At 44.4% G+C, this 19,121-nt stretch overlaps 1 protein-coding gene across 2 annotated transcripts; it reads left to right on the top strand.

Moving 5' to 3' along the window:
- Positions 1 to 1,758: 1,758 nt before the first annotated feature.
- On the top strand, positions 1,759 to 18,217 carry LOC101597820 (spermatogenesis-associated protein 33-like). 2 transcript variants are annotated; one of them, XM_045140989.1, is made up of 3 exons: positions 1,759 to 1,909; positions 2,230 to 2,388; positions 17,994 to 18,217. In XM_045140989.1, the coding sequence occupies exons 1-3, from the start codon at positions 1,906 to 1,908 to the stop codon at positions 18,149 to 18,151; spliced, it is 321 nt and encodes a 106-aa protein (XP_044996924.1). In that variant the 5' UTR covers positions 1,759 to 1,905; the 3' UTR covers positions 18,152 to 18,217. The 2 variants fall into 2 exon arrangements, with proteins under 2 accessions (XP_044996924.1, XP_044996923.1); XM_045140988.1 differs by having other exon boundaries at positions 1,891 to 1,991.
- Positions 18,218 to 19,121: the final 904 nt, after the last annotated feature.

Raw genomic sequence — 19,121 nt, 5'->3', positions numbered from 1 at the left:
ATTCCAGCCAGGGCAGGATCACACTCCCAGTCACCCCACTGGCTATAGGTCAAATCCCTTCCCCTCCCAGCCTGTATTCTCATTAGACTTTGGTGATACCAGACTCTAAAGAAGTAAGTTTAACTCCCCTCGCCCAGCAAGCAAAGAGCCAGGCAAGGTAACATGCATCTATAATCATAGAACTGGGGAAGCAGACACAGGAGGATTCTCTGGGCAAGCTGGCTAGCTAGTTAGCCAAATCTGTAAATTCTGAGTTCAGTGAGAGATCTGGTGTAAGAAAATAAGACAGAGGGGCTGGAGAGATGGCTTAGCAGTTAAGCGCTTGCCTGTGAAGCCTAAGGACCCCGGTTCGAGGCTCGGTTCCCCAGGTCCCACGTTAGCCAGATGCACAAGGGGGCGCACGCGTCTGGAGTTCGTTTGCAGAGGCTGGAGGCCCTGGCGCGCCCATTCTCTCTCTCTCCCTCTATCTGTCTTTCTCTCTATGTCTGTCGCTCTCAAATAAATAAATAAAAAAATGAACAAAAAAAAATTAAAAAAAAAAAGAAAATAAGACAGAGGGTTGGGGATTTAGCTCAGTGGAAGAGTGCTTGCTGAACTCTACCTTCAGAGGCAGGGGAGATAGAGTAAGTGAGTGAGTATAATAGAGGGAGGCAACCAGTTATCAATTTCTGGCCTCCACACCCATGATCACACACAAGTGCCCACACCCACACAAACACATGAAAAAAAAAATAATCTTTCTTCATGGGAGGCTGATGGACTACCACATCTTCTCTCTAAGGCAAATTATATAAAATGCCATACATTTTCTTCACGATACTGACACAGTTGAAGAGCTTTCTACATTTGAAAAATTATATTTTTTTGTTTTGTTTTGCTTTTTTCGAAGTAGAGTCTCACTTCAGCCCAGACCGGTGTGGAATTCGCTATGTAGTCTCCAGCTGGCCTCAAATTCTCAGTCATTTTCCTATCTGTGCCTCCCTGCTGGTGGAATTAAAGGTGTGCGCCACCACATCCTGTCAACATTTAAAAAAAAAAAATACTTTTGAAAGCCAGGCGTGGTGGCGCACACCTTTAATCCCAGCACTAGGGAGGCAGAGGTAGGAGGATCATCTTGAGCTGGAGGCCACCCTGAGACTACATAGTGAGTTCCAGGTCGGTCTGGGCTACAGCGAGATCCTATCTCGGAAAACCACAAAAAAGCCAACAAAAATACTTTTGGGAAAAAAAATAATAAAGTATAAAAATACTTTTTGTGCCGGGCGCATTCCTATTTCTCTAGGTGGTGTTGAGGTTATGGAGTACAACTAACCCCTTTGCTGATGCCTTCTGAGGAGACATCCTATAGCCCCAAAGACAGAAGCATACCAAAAACGGCAGTCAGGAGTGGGTTTTGAACCGGGGATCAATAAGACCAGTTGCATGTGGAGTCAAAGGAGGGGGCGGATCCAGGCTGGAAAGCGGAGAGGAGTCCATGGAAGGTGTCCCGGTCCGGGTGTGAGGGCAGGTCCCGGTCCGGTTATGCAGTCAAGACCCAGGAGCAGACTCTGGTCTGAATCGGAGGGTCAGCCTCCAGCATTCAAGGCCCCTCCCGAGCCCCAGGTGGGTGGCGGTCCCTTACCGTCTATGGTCAGTCTGGCGGTGTGCCCCTCAGGGCGGCACACTGGACCAGCTGTTCCAGGTGATGACTTCCTGGGTCGCAGCTGCTTCCTGTCCCGCGTCCTGATCTCGCGAGAGGATATTGTCGTTGTCGTCGTCCTCCTCCTCCTCCTCCTCCTCTTCGTCCTCCTCCTCCCCCTTCTCCCCCTCCTCCTTTCCCCCCACAGCTTGGGGCGGAGCTTTCGTGAGGTCTCGCGCTTCACACCGTTGCCGTGGTGACCGGTGTTCTGAAGGGGTGTGGGTTTTATGAGTCAGTCAGGGTTTCGGGCTGCCAGACTGGGGCGGTGGGGTCAATATGGGCCTGTCCAAAAGCAAATCCAAACAGAGGAAAGGTAAAGGGCAGTGCCCGGCGATAAGGCGCGCTCTCAGAGGGCTCAGAAGTGGTCCGCAGGTGGTCTCTCGCAGGCCAGAAGTGGTGGGCAGGTGGCCTCCCTTTGGGCCAGAAGTGGTCGGCAGGTGGCCCCTCTCAGGCAGCCTGTCTGGATGCACCTGAGTGGGCTGCTAAGTAGGAGGGGGCCATCTCCCTGCATCAGTCTCTTGTGAGCCTAAATGATTATCTGTGTGTTTCAGATGAGGAGCAACAGAAGACCCCCACCCATTCAGTTCCAAAGGCTGAGGACAAGATGACGGAGGAGGCCAAACAGGGAGATAAGACCTTGAATCAGACATCCGATAACCTGTTAGGTTCGGGATCATCCAGGCACCCGAGGCCTTCAGTTTCCTTTAAAGGTAGGAGCTATCAAGGCCTCTGGGATGGGTACATTTCTAAGATCATGATGATATAGTACGTTAATATCTGGAATTCTTGATGTAGTATATGAGCTTAGCAAGGACACAGGTAAGTTCCTGTGGTACATGGGGGCCTGTGCCTGAATCCCAACACTCACCTGAAATCCCAACACTCAGGAGGCTGGTGCAGTAGGTTGTTAGTTCATGCCAGTTGGCATTATACAGTGAGTTCTAAGCCATCCTGCACATACCAGAGAGCTTGGTAAGAGGTCACACATAAAGAGTGCTGGGTAATTTCTGGTGTCACTGTGATTCCTTCCACCTGTCACATCCTAGAGCTTGAGAGACTGTCCAGGTTCCAGTGTGGCTCCTGAGGAAATCTTGGACTCATTGCACCATACACCATGTACCAAGATGGGAGGGCCACCAAACAGGAGCAAATCATGGATGGGAAAAAAGAGTAAAATAGTTACCACCAAGGAGGAGCATATCATGGATGGGACAAAAGAGTAAAATAGTTAGTCACACTTCTCCATTTTATAGCATCCTAGTATAGCCATACCTTTGGTGTGTGTGGGTAGAGATGAAACCACAAAATCAGGAAGAAACCTGAATACAGAGTTTTATTACTGGGTTGTATTAACAGAATGAAGTATTTAAAATAAGGGAGGTATGATAGGGGCCTGTGCCTTGGAAAAGTGTTTCTGGTTCCAGAATAGATGCGAGTAAGGGATGCAGAAATCCCTAGGGTGTTCTACCCCACCTCATTGCTGTGCTCTTGTGGGAACCACTGAAGCCACAGCAAGAGAAATTCCAAAGCAGTATTACCCACTTGAAAGCCACCAGCAGTATTTGTTATATAGAAGTACTTCATGAGGGAGGTGGACATGAAGAGAAGACAGCAGGTCAGGTCACAACAAAATGATAGAACATGCTGAGCACTAACAAAGGACAAGCCACTGACACATGCTATTCCAGAGGAATCCTCAAAACATGATGCCAGGTGAAAGAAGTCAGATGTAAATGCTCACATATGTTATGACTTCCTTTACATGAAATGTACAGAAAGGGTATAAATATATAGAGAAGGATAGGGCCAAGAACGGGAGTCTAGAGATGGGCTACACTAACCACAAAGGGGCTTTTTGTGGTGATAGAAAAAGTTTTTTGGTTTTCCTTTTTGTTTGGGTTTTTGAGGTAGGGTCTTGCTGTAGCCCAGTAACTCACTCTGGAGTCCCAGGCTGGCTCAAACTCACAACAATCCTCTTACTTTTGCCTCCCGAGTGCTGAGATTAAAGGTGTGTGCCACCATGCCCAGTATTTTGTTGTTGTTTGGAGGCAGGGTCTCTAGTTCTAATTACATAGCAAAGCCCTGTCTCAAAAAAAAAAAAAAAAAAATGAAAGAGGAGCCGGGCATGGTGGCACACGCTTTTAACCCCAGTACTCAGGAGGCAGAAGTAGGAGGATCACTGTGAATTAGAGGCCAGCCTGAGACTACATAGTGAATTCCAAGTCACCCTGGGCTACAGTGGGACCCTCGAAAAACCAAAGAAATAAAATAAATTTTTTAAAGGGTTGAAAAGGTTTCTCAGTGGTAAAGTATTTGTCATTCAAGGATGAGGACCTGAGTTTGAGTCCCAAATCCCTTCCAACAAGCTGGACATGATGGTATATGCTTCTAATCCCAGTTTGGAGGAGGCAGAGATAAGCCTTAGCAAGGTTCAGACCAGTGAAAGACTGTCTCACAAAAGGTAGATGGCTACTGAGAAACAACACTCAAGATTATTCTCTGGTTTCCACACCCACACAAACATTTGCACACACACCTGAGTGCGTGCATATGCACGTGCGTGTGCACACACATGCACGCACACACACACACATACACACGAGTAAGTCCCAGGCATGGTGGCTCACCCTTTAATCCAAGTACTCTCGAGGCAGAGGTAGGAGGATTGCTATGAGTTCAAGGCCAGCCTGAGACTACGTAGTGAATTTTAGGTCAGCCTGAACTGTAGTGAGACAACTATCTCAAAAAAAAAGAAAGAAAGAAAGAAAAAGATTAAGTTATTGTGGCTACTGAGTGATGGGGGTTATTGTGTTCTGCTTGGTTACATCTATATGCTTGTGGGATATTTTTGTATTTAAAAATCCACAAACATACAGATATAGAGATTATTACAAATTTACAACCAGGCTATACAAGAATATTGACAATTCTATCACCAAAATACACAGTTTCCTCAACAAATGAAAGACATAAAAAAGGGGGATAAGCCAGGCTTGGTGGTGCATACCATCACGCAGAAGGAGGAGGAAGGAGGGTCACAATGAGTTGGAGGCAAGCCTGAGACTACAGAGTGAGATCCAGGTCAACCTGGGCTGGGCTAGAGTGAGACCCTACCTCAAAAAAAAAAAAAAAAAAAAAAAAAAAAAAAAAAAAGAAAAGAAAAGAAAAGAAAAAGAAACAGAAAAAAAAAGAAAGAAAGAAAGAAAAGAAAAGACAAAGGGAAGGAAGTAACAGGAAAATGGAGATTTTTCTAATTTCCATGAGCCAAATGTAGTGTGTAGACCTGGGCTGAGCCATCTTAACAGAATAAAATTGGGTATTAGATAATAATAAAGAATTAAGGGCTTGAAAGATTTCTCTGTGGTTAAGGTGCTTACATGCAAAGCCTGATGGCCCAGGTTGGCCCAGGTTCATTTCCCCAGTACCTATGTAAAGCCAGATGCACAAAGTGGTGCATGCATGTGGAGTTTGTTTGCAATGGCAAAAGACCCTGGTGCACCCAGTTTCTCTCTCTGTGTATGGAGGTCTCACTCTGTCTCCATGCTTGCAAATAAATAATTTTTAAAAAGAATTGGGGCTAGAGAGATGGCTTACTAGTTGAGGCACTTGAGTGCAAAGCCTAACTACCAAGGTTTGATTCCCCAGTACCCACATAGAGCCAGATCACAAAGTGGCATATGCATCTGGAGTTCATTTGCAATGACTGGAGGTCCTAATGTGCCCATTCTTTGTCTGTCTCTCTTCTCTCTATTTCTCTCTGCTTGCAAATAAATAATTAGAAGTATTTTTAAAAGCATTGATTAAGCCAGGCATGGTGGTGCATGCCTTTAATCCCAGCACTCGGGAGGCAGAGGTAAGAGGATCGCTGTGAGTTCAAGGCCACCCTGAGACTACAGAGTTAATTCCAGGTCAGCCTGGACCAGAGTGAGACCCTACCTCACAAAACTAAAAAAAAAAAAATAGCATTGATTAAAAAAAAAAGAATTGGGCTGGAGAGATGGCGTAGCGGTTAAGCGCTTGCCTGTGAAGCCTCAGGACCCCGGTTCGAGGCTCGGTTCCCCAGGTCCCACGTTAGCCAGATGCACAAGGGGGCGCACGCGTCTGGAGTTCGTTTGCAGAGAGGCTGGAAGCCCTGGCGCGCCCATTCTCTCTCTCTCCCTCTATCTGTCTTTCTTTCTGTGTCTGTCGCTCTCAAATAAATAAAATTAAAAAAAAAAAAAGAATTGATTCTGAAATGATGTATAACTGAGTGGCAGAGCAGTTGCCTAGCAAGTATGAAGCCCTGAGTTTCACACAAAGCACCATTGTGGGCAGGGGGTGGGGGAGGAAACGGGATGGTGAGAAGCTTAGTAAAGTGCTTGCCTTATAACTTGAGGACCTGAGTTCTATTTCCAGAACCCAAGTAAAACTGTGTATACTTATAATACCAATGTTGGGGGTGGTGGAGACAGAAGCATCCTTGGGGTTAACAAAAGAAAGAAAAAGAAGAAGAAAACAAAAAGAAGGACCCTTGGGGGACTGCTGGCTATCCAGTCTAGCCTATTTGATGAGTTTTAGGCCAATGAGAGATCCTGAACTAGGGGCTAGGGAGATGGCACAGTGGATAAAATAACTTGTTGTACAAGTGTGAGTACCTCAGTTCGGATCCTCAAACCCTATGAAAAGCCAGGAACTATAATAGTAGCATCTGTAATTCCAGTACACTCACCTTCAGAAAAAGGAGGTGGAGACAGAATTGCCCAGAAGCTTGCAGGCCAGCAAATAGCAGTGAACAATGATGTAAGAGACCCAGCCTCAAGCAAGGAGGAAAACAAGGACCAATGCAAGAAGCTGTCCTCTGATCTCCACACACATGCTGTGGCAAGCATGTGCCCACACTCACACACATAAACATACGTACACACACAAAAATTATATTTTGAAAAAAATGGCATTCCTGAAGATGATTTCTGAGGTTTTCCTCTGGCCTTGTTCATGCGTGCGTGAACACGCATGCACACACACGCACACACAAACACACAAATGGTACTTGAAGAGATGGCTTAGCAGTTAAAGGTACTTTCTTGCAAAGCCTGGCAGCCTAAGTTCTGTTCCCCAATACTCACATAAGGCCAGATGCACATTTTAGCACAGGTATCTAGAGTTTGTTTGCAGTGGCAAGAGGCCTTGGTACATCCATACTCACTCACTCTATCTCTCTCAAATAAAAATATTTTAAAGGGCTGGCCATATTGCTTAGTGGTTAGGACACTTGCCTGCAAAACCTAAGGACGCAGGGTCAATTACCCAGTACGCACATAAGCCAGATACACAAGATGACACATATGTCTGGAATTTGTTTGCAGTGGCTAGAGGCCCTGATGCACCCATTCTTTATCTGCTTCTCACTCTCTCTCCTCCCCCCCCAACATATATATCCAATAAATACAATTTTTTAATGAAAAAGCATACTGTATTTAAAAAGGCACAATTGCTGGGTGTGGTGGCACACGCCTTTAATCCCAGCATTTGGGAGGCAGAGGTAGGTGGATCACCATGAGTTCGAGGCCACCCTGAGACTACATAGTGAGTTCCAGGTCAGCCTGGACTAGAGTGAGACCCTAACCTTAAAAAAACAACCTAAATAAATAAATAAAAGGCACTCTCAGGGCTGGAGAGATGGCTTAGTGGTTAAGCACTTGCCTGTGAAGCCTAAGGACCCCGGTTCGAGGCTCGATTCCCCAGGACCCACATTAGCCAGATGCACAAGGGGGCGCATGCATCTGGAGTTCGTTTGCAGTGGCTGGAGGCCCTGGCGTGCCCATTCTCTCTCTCTCTATCTGCCTCTCTCTCTGTGTAATTCTCAAATAAATAAATAAAAATGAACAAAAATTTTTTTTAAAAAATAATAAAAGGCACTCTTAGGCTGGAGAGATGGCTTAGTGGTTAATGAACTTACCTGTGAAGCCTAAGGACCCAGGTTCGATTCCCCAGTACCCATGTAAGCCAGATGCACAAGGTGGTGCATGCATCTGGAGTTCCTTTTTAGTGGCTAGAGGCCCTGGCACACTCATTCTCTCCCTCCCTCTCTCACTCTTTCTACCTACCTCTTTCTCTCTTTCTGTGTGTCTCTCTAATAAATATTTTTAAAACTTTTAAAAAGGAATTCTCAAAATTTTAAATTCTGGGGGCTGGAGAGATGGCTTAGTGGTTAAGACACTTGCCTGCAAAACCAAAGGATTCAGGTTCGACTCTCCAGGACCCACCTAAGTCAGATGCACAAGGTGGTGCGTGCAACTAGAGCTTGTTTGTAGTGGCTGGAGGCCCTGGCTTGCCCATTCTCTCTTTCTCTCTCTCTGCCTCTTTCTCTCAAAGAAATAAATAAAATATATTTTAAAAACCTTAAATTCTGTATAATTCCAATTATGCAGTGTTTTCGAAATGACAAAATCCTAGAGATGGAGAACAGACTTGATTATAGGGGCTAAGGATGAGGGGAAGGAAGTGGTCTTTGGTGGAAATGTGTCCAGGTGGAGCTACACACATGCAGATGACATGTCTGTATACTCTCTGGACCAATGTCAGTTTCCTGGGGTCGGTATTGTACTGTAGTTACACAAAATGTTACCACTGGATATAACTGGGTGAAGGGCACTTGGGACTGCTTTTCACTAATTTTTCAATTTTCTGTGAATTTATAAATATTATAAAAATAAAAAATTTAAAATATATCAAAAGTTACAATCGTTTTAATTATCACTATAGTGCCAGTATAAGAGAAGAACAATGACAAATTATGGAGAACAATTGTGTGTGTGTGTGTGTGTGTGTGTGTGTGTGTGTGTGTGTGTGTACGTGTACACTTATGTATAATAAAACTGACTACAGAAATCAGTGGGGAAGGAAGGAGTTCTATAAGTGATGCTAGTGAAATGGCCCAAAACTTTAATGGAGACATTAGTTGTATATAGTCTCTTACCATACAGTGAGATGATTTATGAATGAGTCAAAGTGAATATAGCTGGGTGTTGTGGCACACTCCTTTAATCCCAGCACTAGGGAGGCAGAGAGGATCACTGTGAGTTTGAAGCCAACCTAAGACTACAGAGTGAATTCCAGGTCAGCCTAGGCTAGAGTGAGACCCTACCTCAAAAAAGTGAACATAAAAAGTGATGGGGGTGCTGGAGAGATAGCTTAGTGGTCAAGGCACTTGCTTGTGAAGCCTAAAGATCCAGGCTTGATTCCCTAGTACCTATGTAAGCCAGATGCACAAGGTACCACATGTGTCTGAAGTCGTTTGCAGTAGCTAGAGGCTCTGGCACACCCTTTCTCTCTCAAATAAATAAAATAATTTTAAAAACTTTTTTAAAAGATCTATTTTATTTATTTATTTACTACATACACAGGGAGAGAGAGAGAGAGAATGGGTGTGCCAGGGCCTCTAGCCAATACAAACAAACTCCAGACACATGCACCACCATGTGTATCTAGCCTAGAGAATCAAACCCAGGTCCTTAGGCTTCGCAGGCATGTGCCTTGACCACTAAGTCATCTCTCCAACCATTAAAAAAAAACTTTTTAAAAAGTGATAGGGGCTTGGCATGGTGGAGCACACCTTCACTCCTAGCACTTGGGAGGCAGAGGTAGAAGGATCACTGTGAGTTTGAGGCCATCTGGGGACTACAGAGTGAGTTCCAAGTCAGCCTGGGCTAGAATGAGACCCTACCTAGAAAAAATTATAATGGTGGTGGGGGTTTAGAAAGATGACTCAGCTGTTAAAGGCACTTGCTTGCAAAGCCTGATGGCCTGGGTTTAATTCACCATTACCCACATAAAGCCAGATGCACAAAGTGGTGCAAGTGTCTGGAGTTCATTTGCACAGTTAGGAGGCCCTGGCACACTCATTCTCTCCCTCTCTCAAATAACAACATATATATTTTTTAAAGTAATGGGGCTGGGAAGATTTCTCAGTGGTTAAAGGTACTTGCTTGCAAAATCTGTCAGCCCAAGTCCAATTCCCAAGCCTTCTACATGAGCCAGATGCAAAAAGTGACATAATCTTCCCAAGCTGAGCCTAGTGTAATACCAGCACTAAGGAGGCAAGAGGAAGAGGATCCTTGTGTTTGAGGCCAGCTTCAGCTACATAGCAAGTTCCAGGCCAACTAGTTCTACAGAGTGAGATCAGACAGACACACACACACACACACACACACACACACACACACACACACACACACACACAGAGTGAGAGCGCCAGGCATAGTGGTACATGCTTTTGATTCCACCATTGGGGAAAAGGAAGTAGGAGAATCCCTGTCAGTTCAAGGCCAGCCTGGGACTACAGACTGAGTTCCCTGTCAGCCTGGACTAGACTAGAGTGATATACTACCTTGTAAAAACAATAGCAAAAGAAAAAAATGGGCTGGAGAGATGGCTCAGCAGTTGACGTGCTTCCAAAGCCTAATGGCTGGAGCTTAATTCCCCCAGTGACCACATAAAGCCAGATGCACAAAGTGGTGCAAGTATCTGGAGTTCGTTTACAGCAGCAGAGCCAGGTGCATCCATTCTCTCTCTCCTGTGTGTGTGTGTGTGTGTTTCTCTCTCTCTCCTTTCAAATAAATAAATAAATCTAAATATTTAAAATGCATAACCAAAGAAGTTCATAATCAGAAATCTCACCAAACTAAACAAATTAGAACAATGAAAAAACATTTATAGCCAGGCATGGTGGCTCACACCTATAATTCTAACACTCAGGAAATAGAGTGAGGAGGATCTCAAGTTCTAAGACAGGGCCGGAGAGATGGCTTAGCAGTTAAGGCATCTGCCTGTAAAGCCAAAAGACTCAGGTTCAATTCCCCAGGTCCCATGTGCACAAGGTGGTACATGCATCTGGAGTTCAATTACAGTGGTTGGAGGCCCTGGTGTATTTATTCTCTCTCTCTCTTTCTCTGTTTCTCATAAATAAAATATTTTTTAAAAAAAGATTAAAAATCAAGTTCCAAGACAGCCTGAGCCACATATATAGACAGACCCTGTCTGAAAAACAAAACTGACAAAAATCAGTATATGTGAGAGGCCATAGTAACACCTCAGATATCAGATCAGGTACTCTAAGACATTGGGAGTAATTGTTTATGAAGGCAGTTTTTATTTAGTTATGTATATATTTGACAGAGAAAAAGAAGGAGATAGGGAGAGAATGGGCATGCCAGGGCCTCCACTGCAAATGAACTCCAGACACATGCACCCCCTTGTGTATCTGGCTAACGTGGGTCCTGAGGAATTGAACCTGGGTCCTTTGGCTTTGCAGGCAAACACCTTAACCGGTAAGCCATCCCTCCAGCCCATGACAGCAGGTATTTAAAAAATAATTTAAGCCAGGTGTGGTGGTGTACACCTTTAATCCCAGCACCTGGGAGACAGAGGTAGGAGGATCACCGTGAGTTGGAGGCCACCCTGAGATTACATAGTAAATTCCAGGTCAGCCTGAGCTAGAGTGAAACCCTACCTCGTAAAAACAAAAACGAAAATAAAATAATTTATTTGTATTACTTGGGCGAGGAGGAATGGGTGTGCCAGTGCCTTCAGCCACTGCAAACAAACTCCAGACACATGCACCACCTTGTGCATCTGGCATATGTGGGTATTGGGGAATCAAACCTGAGTCCTTAGGCTTTGCAGGCAAGCATCTTCACTGCTAAGCCATCTCTCCAGCCCATAGCCCCTGAAGGCAGTTTGACAGCGTGGTAGAAGGATTTAACAACCCCCAAATACATACCCCAGAGTAGCCCTGTATGATCCCTCACTTCAAGTGGGATGGAACCCACCAAAAGGATGGAGGTGGACTCTACTTAGCCAGAGAAGTCTTAAAAAATCTCAGCAAGCCAGGCGTAGTGGCACACGTCTTTAATCCCTTTCCTCAGAAGGCAGAGGTAGGAATATCACCATGAGTTCAAAGCCACCCTGAGACTACATAGTGAGTTCCAGGTCAGCCTAAGCTAGAGTGAGAGCCTACCTCAAAAAAACAAAACCGAAAAAAAGGAAGAAAAAAATCTCAGCAAATGTGGCATAGTGGCACATGCTTTTTCTAAAAAGTTACATATTTATTTATTTGAGAGAAAGAGAAAGAGAGAATGGGCACACCAGGGCCCCAGCCACTGCAAACGAACTCCAGACGCAGGCACATGCTTTTAATCCCAGCAGTCAGGAGGCAGAGGTAGGACAATCGCTGTGAGTTTGAGGCCAGCCTGAGACTACACAGCGAATTCCAGGTCAGCTTAGGTTAGAGTGAAACCCTACCTTGAAAAATTTATTATAATAATAATAATAATAATAATAATAATAATAATAATGATAATGATAATGAAATAGGCACTATATATCAAACTAGGTACTATAACTGTTATCCCAGAACTCAGGAAGCTAAAACAGGAGAATCTTGAGTTCCAGGCAGCCTGAGATACATCATAAAACTCTTTGTCTCCAGGGATTAGGAAGATGGTTCAGCTTTTAAGGTGCTTTGCTTGAAAAGCCTGCCAGCCTGGATTCAATTCTCAAGAACCTACATAGAACTGCTTTTAGGACAGACATTTGCAGAGGAAAGAGGCCCTGTCCCAAAGAAGGTAGAGCACTGTCCTCCCTACATGTATGCATACACACACACTCACATAAATAATAAACTACCAAAAAAATTGAAAGGGGTCTGGAAAGATGGCTTAGTGATTAAAGGTGCTTGCTTACAACCCTGCCAGCCTGGGTTCAGTTCCTAAGCCACCATCATCTACAGTGTCAAGAGACCCTGAAAAATGCTTTTTTGGCGGGGGGGAATCAAACATCTCTCTTGCTATTTGATTAGTGTTCTTTTTTTTTTTTCCCAAGGTAGGGTCTTGCTATAGTTCAGGCTGACCTAGAATTCACTATGTAGTCTCAGGGTGGCCTCTCAAACTCTCAGCAATCCTCCTACCTCTGCCTCCCATCATTTTTTTCCTCAATTTTTATTAACATTTTCCATGATTATAAAAAGTATCCCATGGTAATACCCTCCCTCCCCCCACCCACTTTCCCCTTTGAAATTCCTTGTCCATCATATCCCCTCCCCATCTTAATCAGTCCTTTATTTTGATGTCATGGTCTTTTCCTCCTCTTACGATGGTCTTGTGTAGGTAGTGTCAGGCACTATGAGGTCATGGATATCCAGGCCATTATATGTCTGGAGGGAGCACGTTGTAAGGAGTTCTACCCTTCCTTTGGCTCTTACATTCTTTCTGCCACCCCTTCTGCATTAGACCCTGAGCCTTGGAAGGTGTGATCGAGATGTTGCTCGGTACTCCAGTCACTTCTTTCCAGCACTATGATACCTTCTGAGTCATCCCAAGGTCACTGCCATCTGAAAAGAGAAGATTCTCTACCCAAAGTGAGAGTAATATTAATATAAGGGTATAAATATTAAGAGAACTGCTTACTGAGCAGTTTGATAAGCATACTATATACATTTTTCCAGACATCAGCAGATGTTATACCCCTAGGGCTCATGACTACCCCTGTTTTAAGTTTTCAGTATCAGGGATGTGTTTCCCTCCATAGAGCGGGCCTCCAGTCCAATTAGAGGGCAGTTGGCTTCCAACATGATAGACATGCCACTATTGCACCCATTGGCTCATTTGGGCTGGCTGGCCAATTATAAGGTTTGCAGTTTCCACTGTTGAGTATCTTCACTGGTGGTATCTCTTTCTCCCATTGAACTACATGTAGAATGGCTTCTTCCAAATTTCTGTCAGCTGGTCTACATGGAGGAAGTTATCAGTTCAGTTCCAGCATGATTTCTCAGTGTCCTTGCAGCCCAAGTATGTGAAGTCTTCAGCAATAGGGTCTTACCATCTATTCCTGGTGGGAAACCAAGGGCCTCGGCAACGGCCTATAATGTTTTGGGGGCATCAGCGACTTCCCTGGCCAACAACTTACTGGAGGTATCCCATCCCTGGCACTGAAAATTTTCTAACAACGATCTATGGCTCCTGAGTGTTCCATTGTCCGAAACCAGAGGATTCCATATGATTTATTTGCATACTCTGAGATTTTGATTAGCCCTTCCTACACCTTTCCTTTACTAAATCTCTTCCCCTGACTTCACTTTGGGCCTTTTCACCCTTGTTAATCTATTCTTCTACTTGCATATATACAATACCAACCTATTAAGTACCCTCCTCCCTTCCTTTCTCACAAAATGCTTTTTTAAAGAATTTTTTTTTCAAGTACAGTCTCACTCTAACGTAGACTGACCTGAAACTCACTGTGTAGACCCAGGCTGGCCTTCAACTCACAGCAATCCTCCTACCTCTGCCTCCCAAGTGCTGGGATTAAAGGCATGTGCTGCTGGGCCTGGCTCAAAAAATAATTTTGTGGGCTGGAGAGATGGCTTAGTGGTTAAGTGCTTGCCTGTGAAGCCTATGGACCTGGGTTCGAGGCTCGATTCCCCAGGACCCACGTTAGCCAGATGCACAAGGGGGCGCACGCGTCTGGAGTTCGTTTGCAGTGGCTGGAGGCCCTGGCGCGCCCATTCATTCTCTCTCTCTCTCTCTCTCTCTCTCCCTCTTTCTCTCTCTGTTGCTCTCAAATAAATAAAAGAATAAATAAATTAAAAAAAATAATAATTTTGTGCAGCTGTGTGTGGTGGTGCTCTCAGGAGGCAGAGATAGAACTCACACTGTGAGTTCAAGGCTACCCTGAGACTACATAGTGAATTCCAGGTCAGCCTGGGCTAGAGTGAGACTCTACTTCAAAATAATAATAATAATAATAATAATAATAATAATAATAATAATAATTTTTAATACTTGGTTTGAGAGAACAAGAGAGAATGGGTGTACCAGGGCCCCTTGTCCTTGACAGGCAGAGGTAGGAGGATTGCTGTGAGTTCAATGCCAGCCTGAGACTACATAGTAAATTCCAAGTCACCCTGAGCTAGAGTAAAACCTTAACTTGAAAAAACTAAAATAACAAAAAGATACATATTTATAAGTGAAGAAATCTAAAACTTATAAGAGCCACATGTGATAACTTATACCTTTAATCCCAGCATTGGAGTAGCTACAGCAGGAAGATTGTGAGTTCTAGGCCACCCTAAACAGAAAGGGGCTGAGAAGATTGCTAAGTGGTTAAAGGCACTTACAAAACCTGCCTGGTGTTCAATTCTTAAGCTGCTCACATAAGCCAGACCCAAAAAGTGGTGTGCCCATACACACATGGAAATAAATTAATTTTAAAAAGAAAAATCTCACAAATATACTAAATGAAAATGGATTAATGTGCTATGCAATGACTCACCAGTTAACAGCACTTGCCTGTAAAGCCTATCAGCCTGGGTTGGATTCCTCAGCACCCATGTAAAGATAGGCATAAAGTGGCATGTGCATCTAGAGTTCATTTGTAGTGGTGGTAAAAGACCTGGGTGCATGGGCATGTGCACGTGCATGTGCACGCACGCGCACACACAATTTTTAGAAAAGAAAATGTATATATTTTGTAAGTTTATAGTACAGTAAACAGTTGATAGCCTTTTATGTTCCAGACAGTCTCATGTATCCCAGGCTGGCCTCAAACTCACTACAGAGCCAAGCACCTTGAACTTTTGATGCTCTTGCCTTTCACTTTCCTAGTGCTAGGATTATAGTCATATACCACCAAACACAGCTCAGTTTATATAAAGCATGCAATCCACCACAGAGCTACTTCTCCAGCCCCCAAATGATCCTTTCTTTGTTTGAGATAGGGTCTCATGTAACTCAGGCTGACCTTAAACTCATGATTCTTCCATCTCATCTTTCTTTTTTCTTTTTTCTCTCTTTCCTTCCTTCCTTTTTTTTTTTTTTTCTTTTTGGGGGGGTTAAGATAGGGTCTCACTGTAACCCAGGTTGACCTGGAATTAGTCTCAGGGTAGCCTCGAACTCATAGCCTACTATTTCTGCCTCCCTAGTGCTGGGATTAAAGTTGTACACTACCACGCCCAGCCCTTCTTTCCTTACTTCTCCCCCCCTTCCTCCCTACTTCCCAACCTCTTTTTGATTTTTTGAGGGAGGGACTCACTCTATCCCAGGCTGACCCAGAACTCACTGTGTAGTTTCAGGATGGCCTCCAACTCAGCAATCCTCCAATCTCTGCCTCCTGGGATTAAAGGTGTTTGCCACCATGCCTGGCTCTCCATCTCAGTTTTCTTCTGGGTGCTGAGATTATGGGCATATACAACCAAGGCTCCTTCTCCCAGCTAATTTCACAAACATACCAAATGTGAAATTATAACTTGACCTAGAAGTACTACTTCTAGTAACTTGCCCAATAAAAGCAAGTTGGAGAGCTAGGGAGATGGTTCAGCAGATGGAGATGTTTGTTAATCCTGTGGACCTAGGTTCCATTCCACCCACATAAAGTAGGCCAAGCATTCATTTGTGGCAGCCTGCACACACATGTACATACACACATACAAATAAATTAAAAAAATTAAAAACAAGTTATAATGGTTCATATTGTCAACTTAATAAGATCTAGAATCACTTAGGAGATGAACTTCTAGGCATATCTGTGAAGAAATTTCTAGATTTCATTGACTGAGGTGGGAAGACCCACCCTGACTATGGGCATACTATTGTGTGGACTGGAGTCCTGGATTAAAGAGAAAGGGTCGAGGCTGCCCTGAGATGACATAGTGAATTCCATGCCAGTTTGAGCTAGAGTGAGATCCTACCTCGAGAAAAAAAGAAAAAGGAAAGAGAAAGGAATAGCAAAAAGAGAGAATGGCTAAAGCAAACAGAACAGTAGCGCTTATTTTTCTCTGCTTCCTGAATATGGACACAGTGTGACCAGATGCCTCAAGCTCCTGTCACTATGCCTTTTCTGCCATGGTGGGCTATACCCTCTGGAACCACAAGCTTAAATACACCCTTTTCCCCATATGCTGCTACTCACAGCAGTGAGAAAAATACACATTGTATGCAATAAAAGGGAAAAAATTTGGGAGTAAAATATGTACATTAAAGGGAGCTAGTTGCATAAAGGACAGAGGATCTCCAGAAAGGCCTAGAGGCCAGAACTGTGTGTAGACATGGGTGCACAGCCCAGCCTGTATTTATTAAGCAGTTTCTATATCGTGGATGGCATGTGCATGTGAACCACCTGGAAGGGCAGGAATCAAATACGTGCAGTATTTAAGTTTACATCTATTTTTATGTGACTGGGGGGATAGCTAGGGATTGAACCCAGGGCCTCATGTGTGCTGAGTATGCACTTTATCATTGAACATTTATTATTATTATTGTTGTTGTTGTTGTTGTTGTTGTTTTTCTAGAGTACTGTGGTCTGTAAAGTTCTGAACAGAAAGGGTTTACAAGTCAGAATTCTTTAGAGGCTGGGCATCTGAATAACCTTTGAGGTAGATCTGCCTTTTCACATCTTTTTTCTGAGTCTGTCACCCGTCAGCTATCCTGCAGGCTCATTAAATCTAGGCTTTGCTGTTTTTGCTTTTCTTTTGTTTGTGTTTATTTATTTATTTATTTATTTTTATTTTTGCTGAGGTAGGGTCTCAGGCTGTACCTCAGGCTGGCCTAGAACTCACTCTGTAGTCCCAAACTCATGGCAATACACCTTCTGCCTCCCAGAGTGCTGGGATTAAAGGAGTGTGCCACCGCACCTGGCTTCTCCTGTTTCTTTCTTTCTTTTTAAAAAAAACAATATTTTATTTACTTATTGGAGAAAGAGAGAGACAGATAGAGGGAGAGAATGAGCATGCCAGGGTCTCTAGCCACTGCAAACAAACTCCAGACACATGTGCCACCTTGTGTAACTGGCTAGCATGGGTAGTAGTGAATCAAACCTGAGTCCTTAGGCTTCACAGGCAAGTGCCTAAACCACTAACCCTTCCCCCCCTCCCTCCCTCCCTCCCTCCCTCTCTCTCTCTCTCTCTCTCTCTTTCTTTCTTTCTTTCTCTTTTTGGCTTTTTTAGGTAGGATCTCACTGTAGCTCAGGCTGACCTGGAATTCACTATGTAGTCTCAGGGTAGCCTTGAATTCACAAGGATCCTCTTACCTCTGCCTCTTGAGTTCTGGGATTAAAGGCATGGGCCACCATGCCTGGCTTCCTTTCTGCTTCTTTCTTACAAGAGGACATCCAGTATTCATGACTTGCACAGCTGAGTTGTGAATCCATTTGAGCTTTGGAATGGTCATGCACAGTCTTTTCCTCCTAGCCAAAAGTCCTTTACTGTAAGCTTAAGTCAGGCCTTTTGTGCATTGTGAAGGAAATTTCCACACACTCACTAAATGGCTGGATGTTTTTTTCCCTCTAGAAAAACCTGACGCAAAACAAAAAGCAAGCAAGAAGAAAGCTGCTATTCCAAAAATTGTCATCACTCCGCCCTCAACTGAGATGCTAATGGGCTATGGTCTTTCTGATAATGAAGAGCAGAAAGCAGTTCGGGAACACACTGTACGGGGTCCTTACTAGTGGCATAGGGACCCCAGTGCACGGCCTATGAACCTACTACCAAAGAATAAAGGAGCAATCCCAGCAGCTGTCATTGTTTACTGTGATCTTAGTCTCAGCTATGCTGGCAGAAGGCCCACTGTCCTGTGGGGAGCTGAAAGCCTTTCCCTAGTCCATGAGGTTCTGTCTCAGTGTCCACTTAGTCTTACTTTCTCCAGAGCCACTTGCAGCATGATGGGAACAAAGTGATTGGATTAGCTTGGTGAGAATAACACACACCTTTTTTCCCCCAGCACTTGGGAGGCAGAAGTAGGAGGATCTCTGTAAATTCGAGGTTCGAGGTTTGAGGCTGGCCTGAGACTACATAATGAATTCCAGGTCAGCCTGGGCTAGAGCGAGACCCTACCTCAAAAAAAAGGGGGGGGGAGGTGGATCAGAGAGTTGACATTCTAAAGGCTTGACTCTCTGTGACTCAGGTGAGCCCCTAAAATCCTTTCCACTCACTTCTGAAGCTGTGGTATAAACATTTGGATGTTACAGTGAATGACATGCCACAAAACCCAGGGAGAAAGTCAGTCTGAGGACTACACTAGAACAGAGGTGCAACATCACCTCAGGACTGGCAGACTCCTAGTTGATGGTTTTAAAGGCCTAGAAGAACATAGTATGTCCTATACTGGGCAGCAGCTGGGGCACTTAAGATGTTGGTAATAGGCTGGCAGTACTGTCATGTCTTTTTGTCCCCAGAGATGAGAGCTTACTAACAGTGAAGGGCTATTCAGAAGGCCAAGCATAATGCCAAATCCTCAGTCTAGGATTCCCAAGCATGGGGCTGGCACCTATCCAGGTTCACATGGCCAACCCCTGCCCTAGCTCATACATGTGGCAACTGTTCCCTGACACTGAGTCCAGGGCCAGGGACATCCAAACAGGTCCATACTGCCATCACCTGTGCCAGCCCAGTCCCATGACCCTGGGTCCACTGTCACTG

This window comes from Jaculus jaculus, chromosome X, assembly GCF_020740685.1.
Source record: "Jaculus jaculus isolate mJacJac1 chromosome X, mJacJac1.mat.Y.cur, whole genome shotgun sequence".
NCBI lineage: Eukaryota > Metazoa > Chordata > Mammalia > Rodentia > Dipodidae > Jaculus > Jaculus jaculus.
Note: the sequence above shows the minus strand (reverse complement) of the source record. Positions and strands in the feature narration are given on the sequence as shown.

What these genes read in the sequence shown, in the direction of transcription:
- LOC101597820 (XM_045140988.1), top strand. Translation starts at nt 1,955, where the DNA reads ATGGGCCTGTCCAAAAGCAAATCCAAACAGAGGAAAG. An exon ending in CAAATCCAAACAGAGGAAAG is followed by an intron (nt 1,992 to 2,229) that starts GTAAAGGGCAGT and finishes TGTGTGTTTCAG; the next exon opens with ATGAGGAGCAACAGAAGACC. An exon ending in GCCTTCAGTTTCCTTTAAAG is followed by an intron (nt 2,389 to 17,993) that starts GTAGGAGCTATC and finishes TTTTCCCTCTAG; the next exon opens with AAAAACCTGACGCAAAACAA.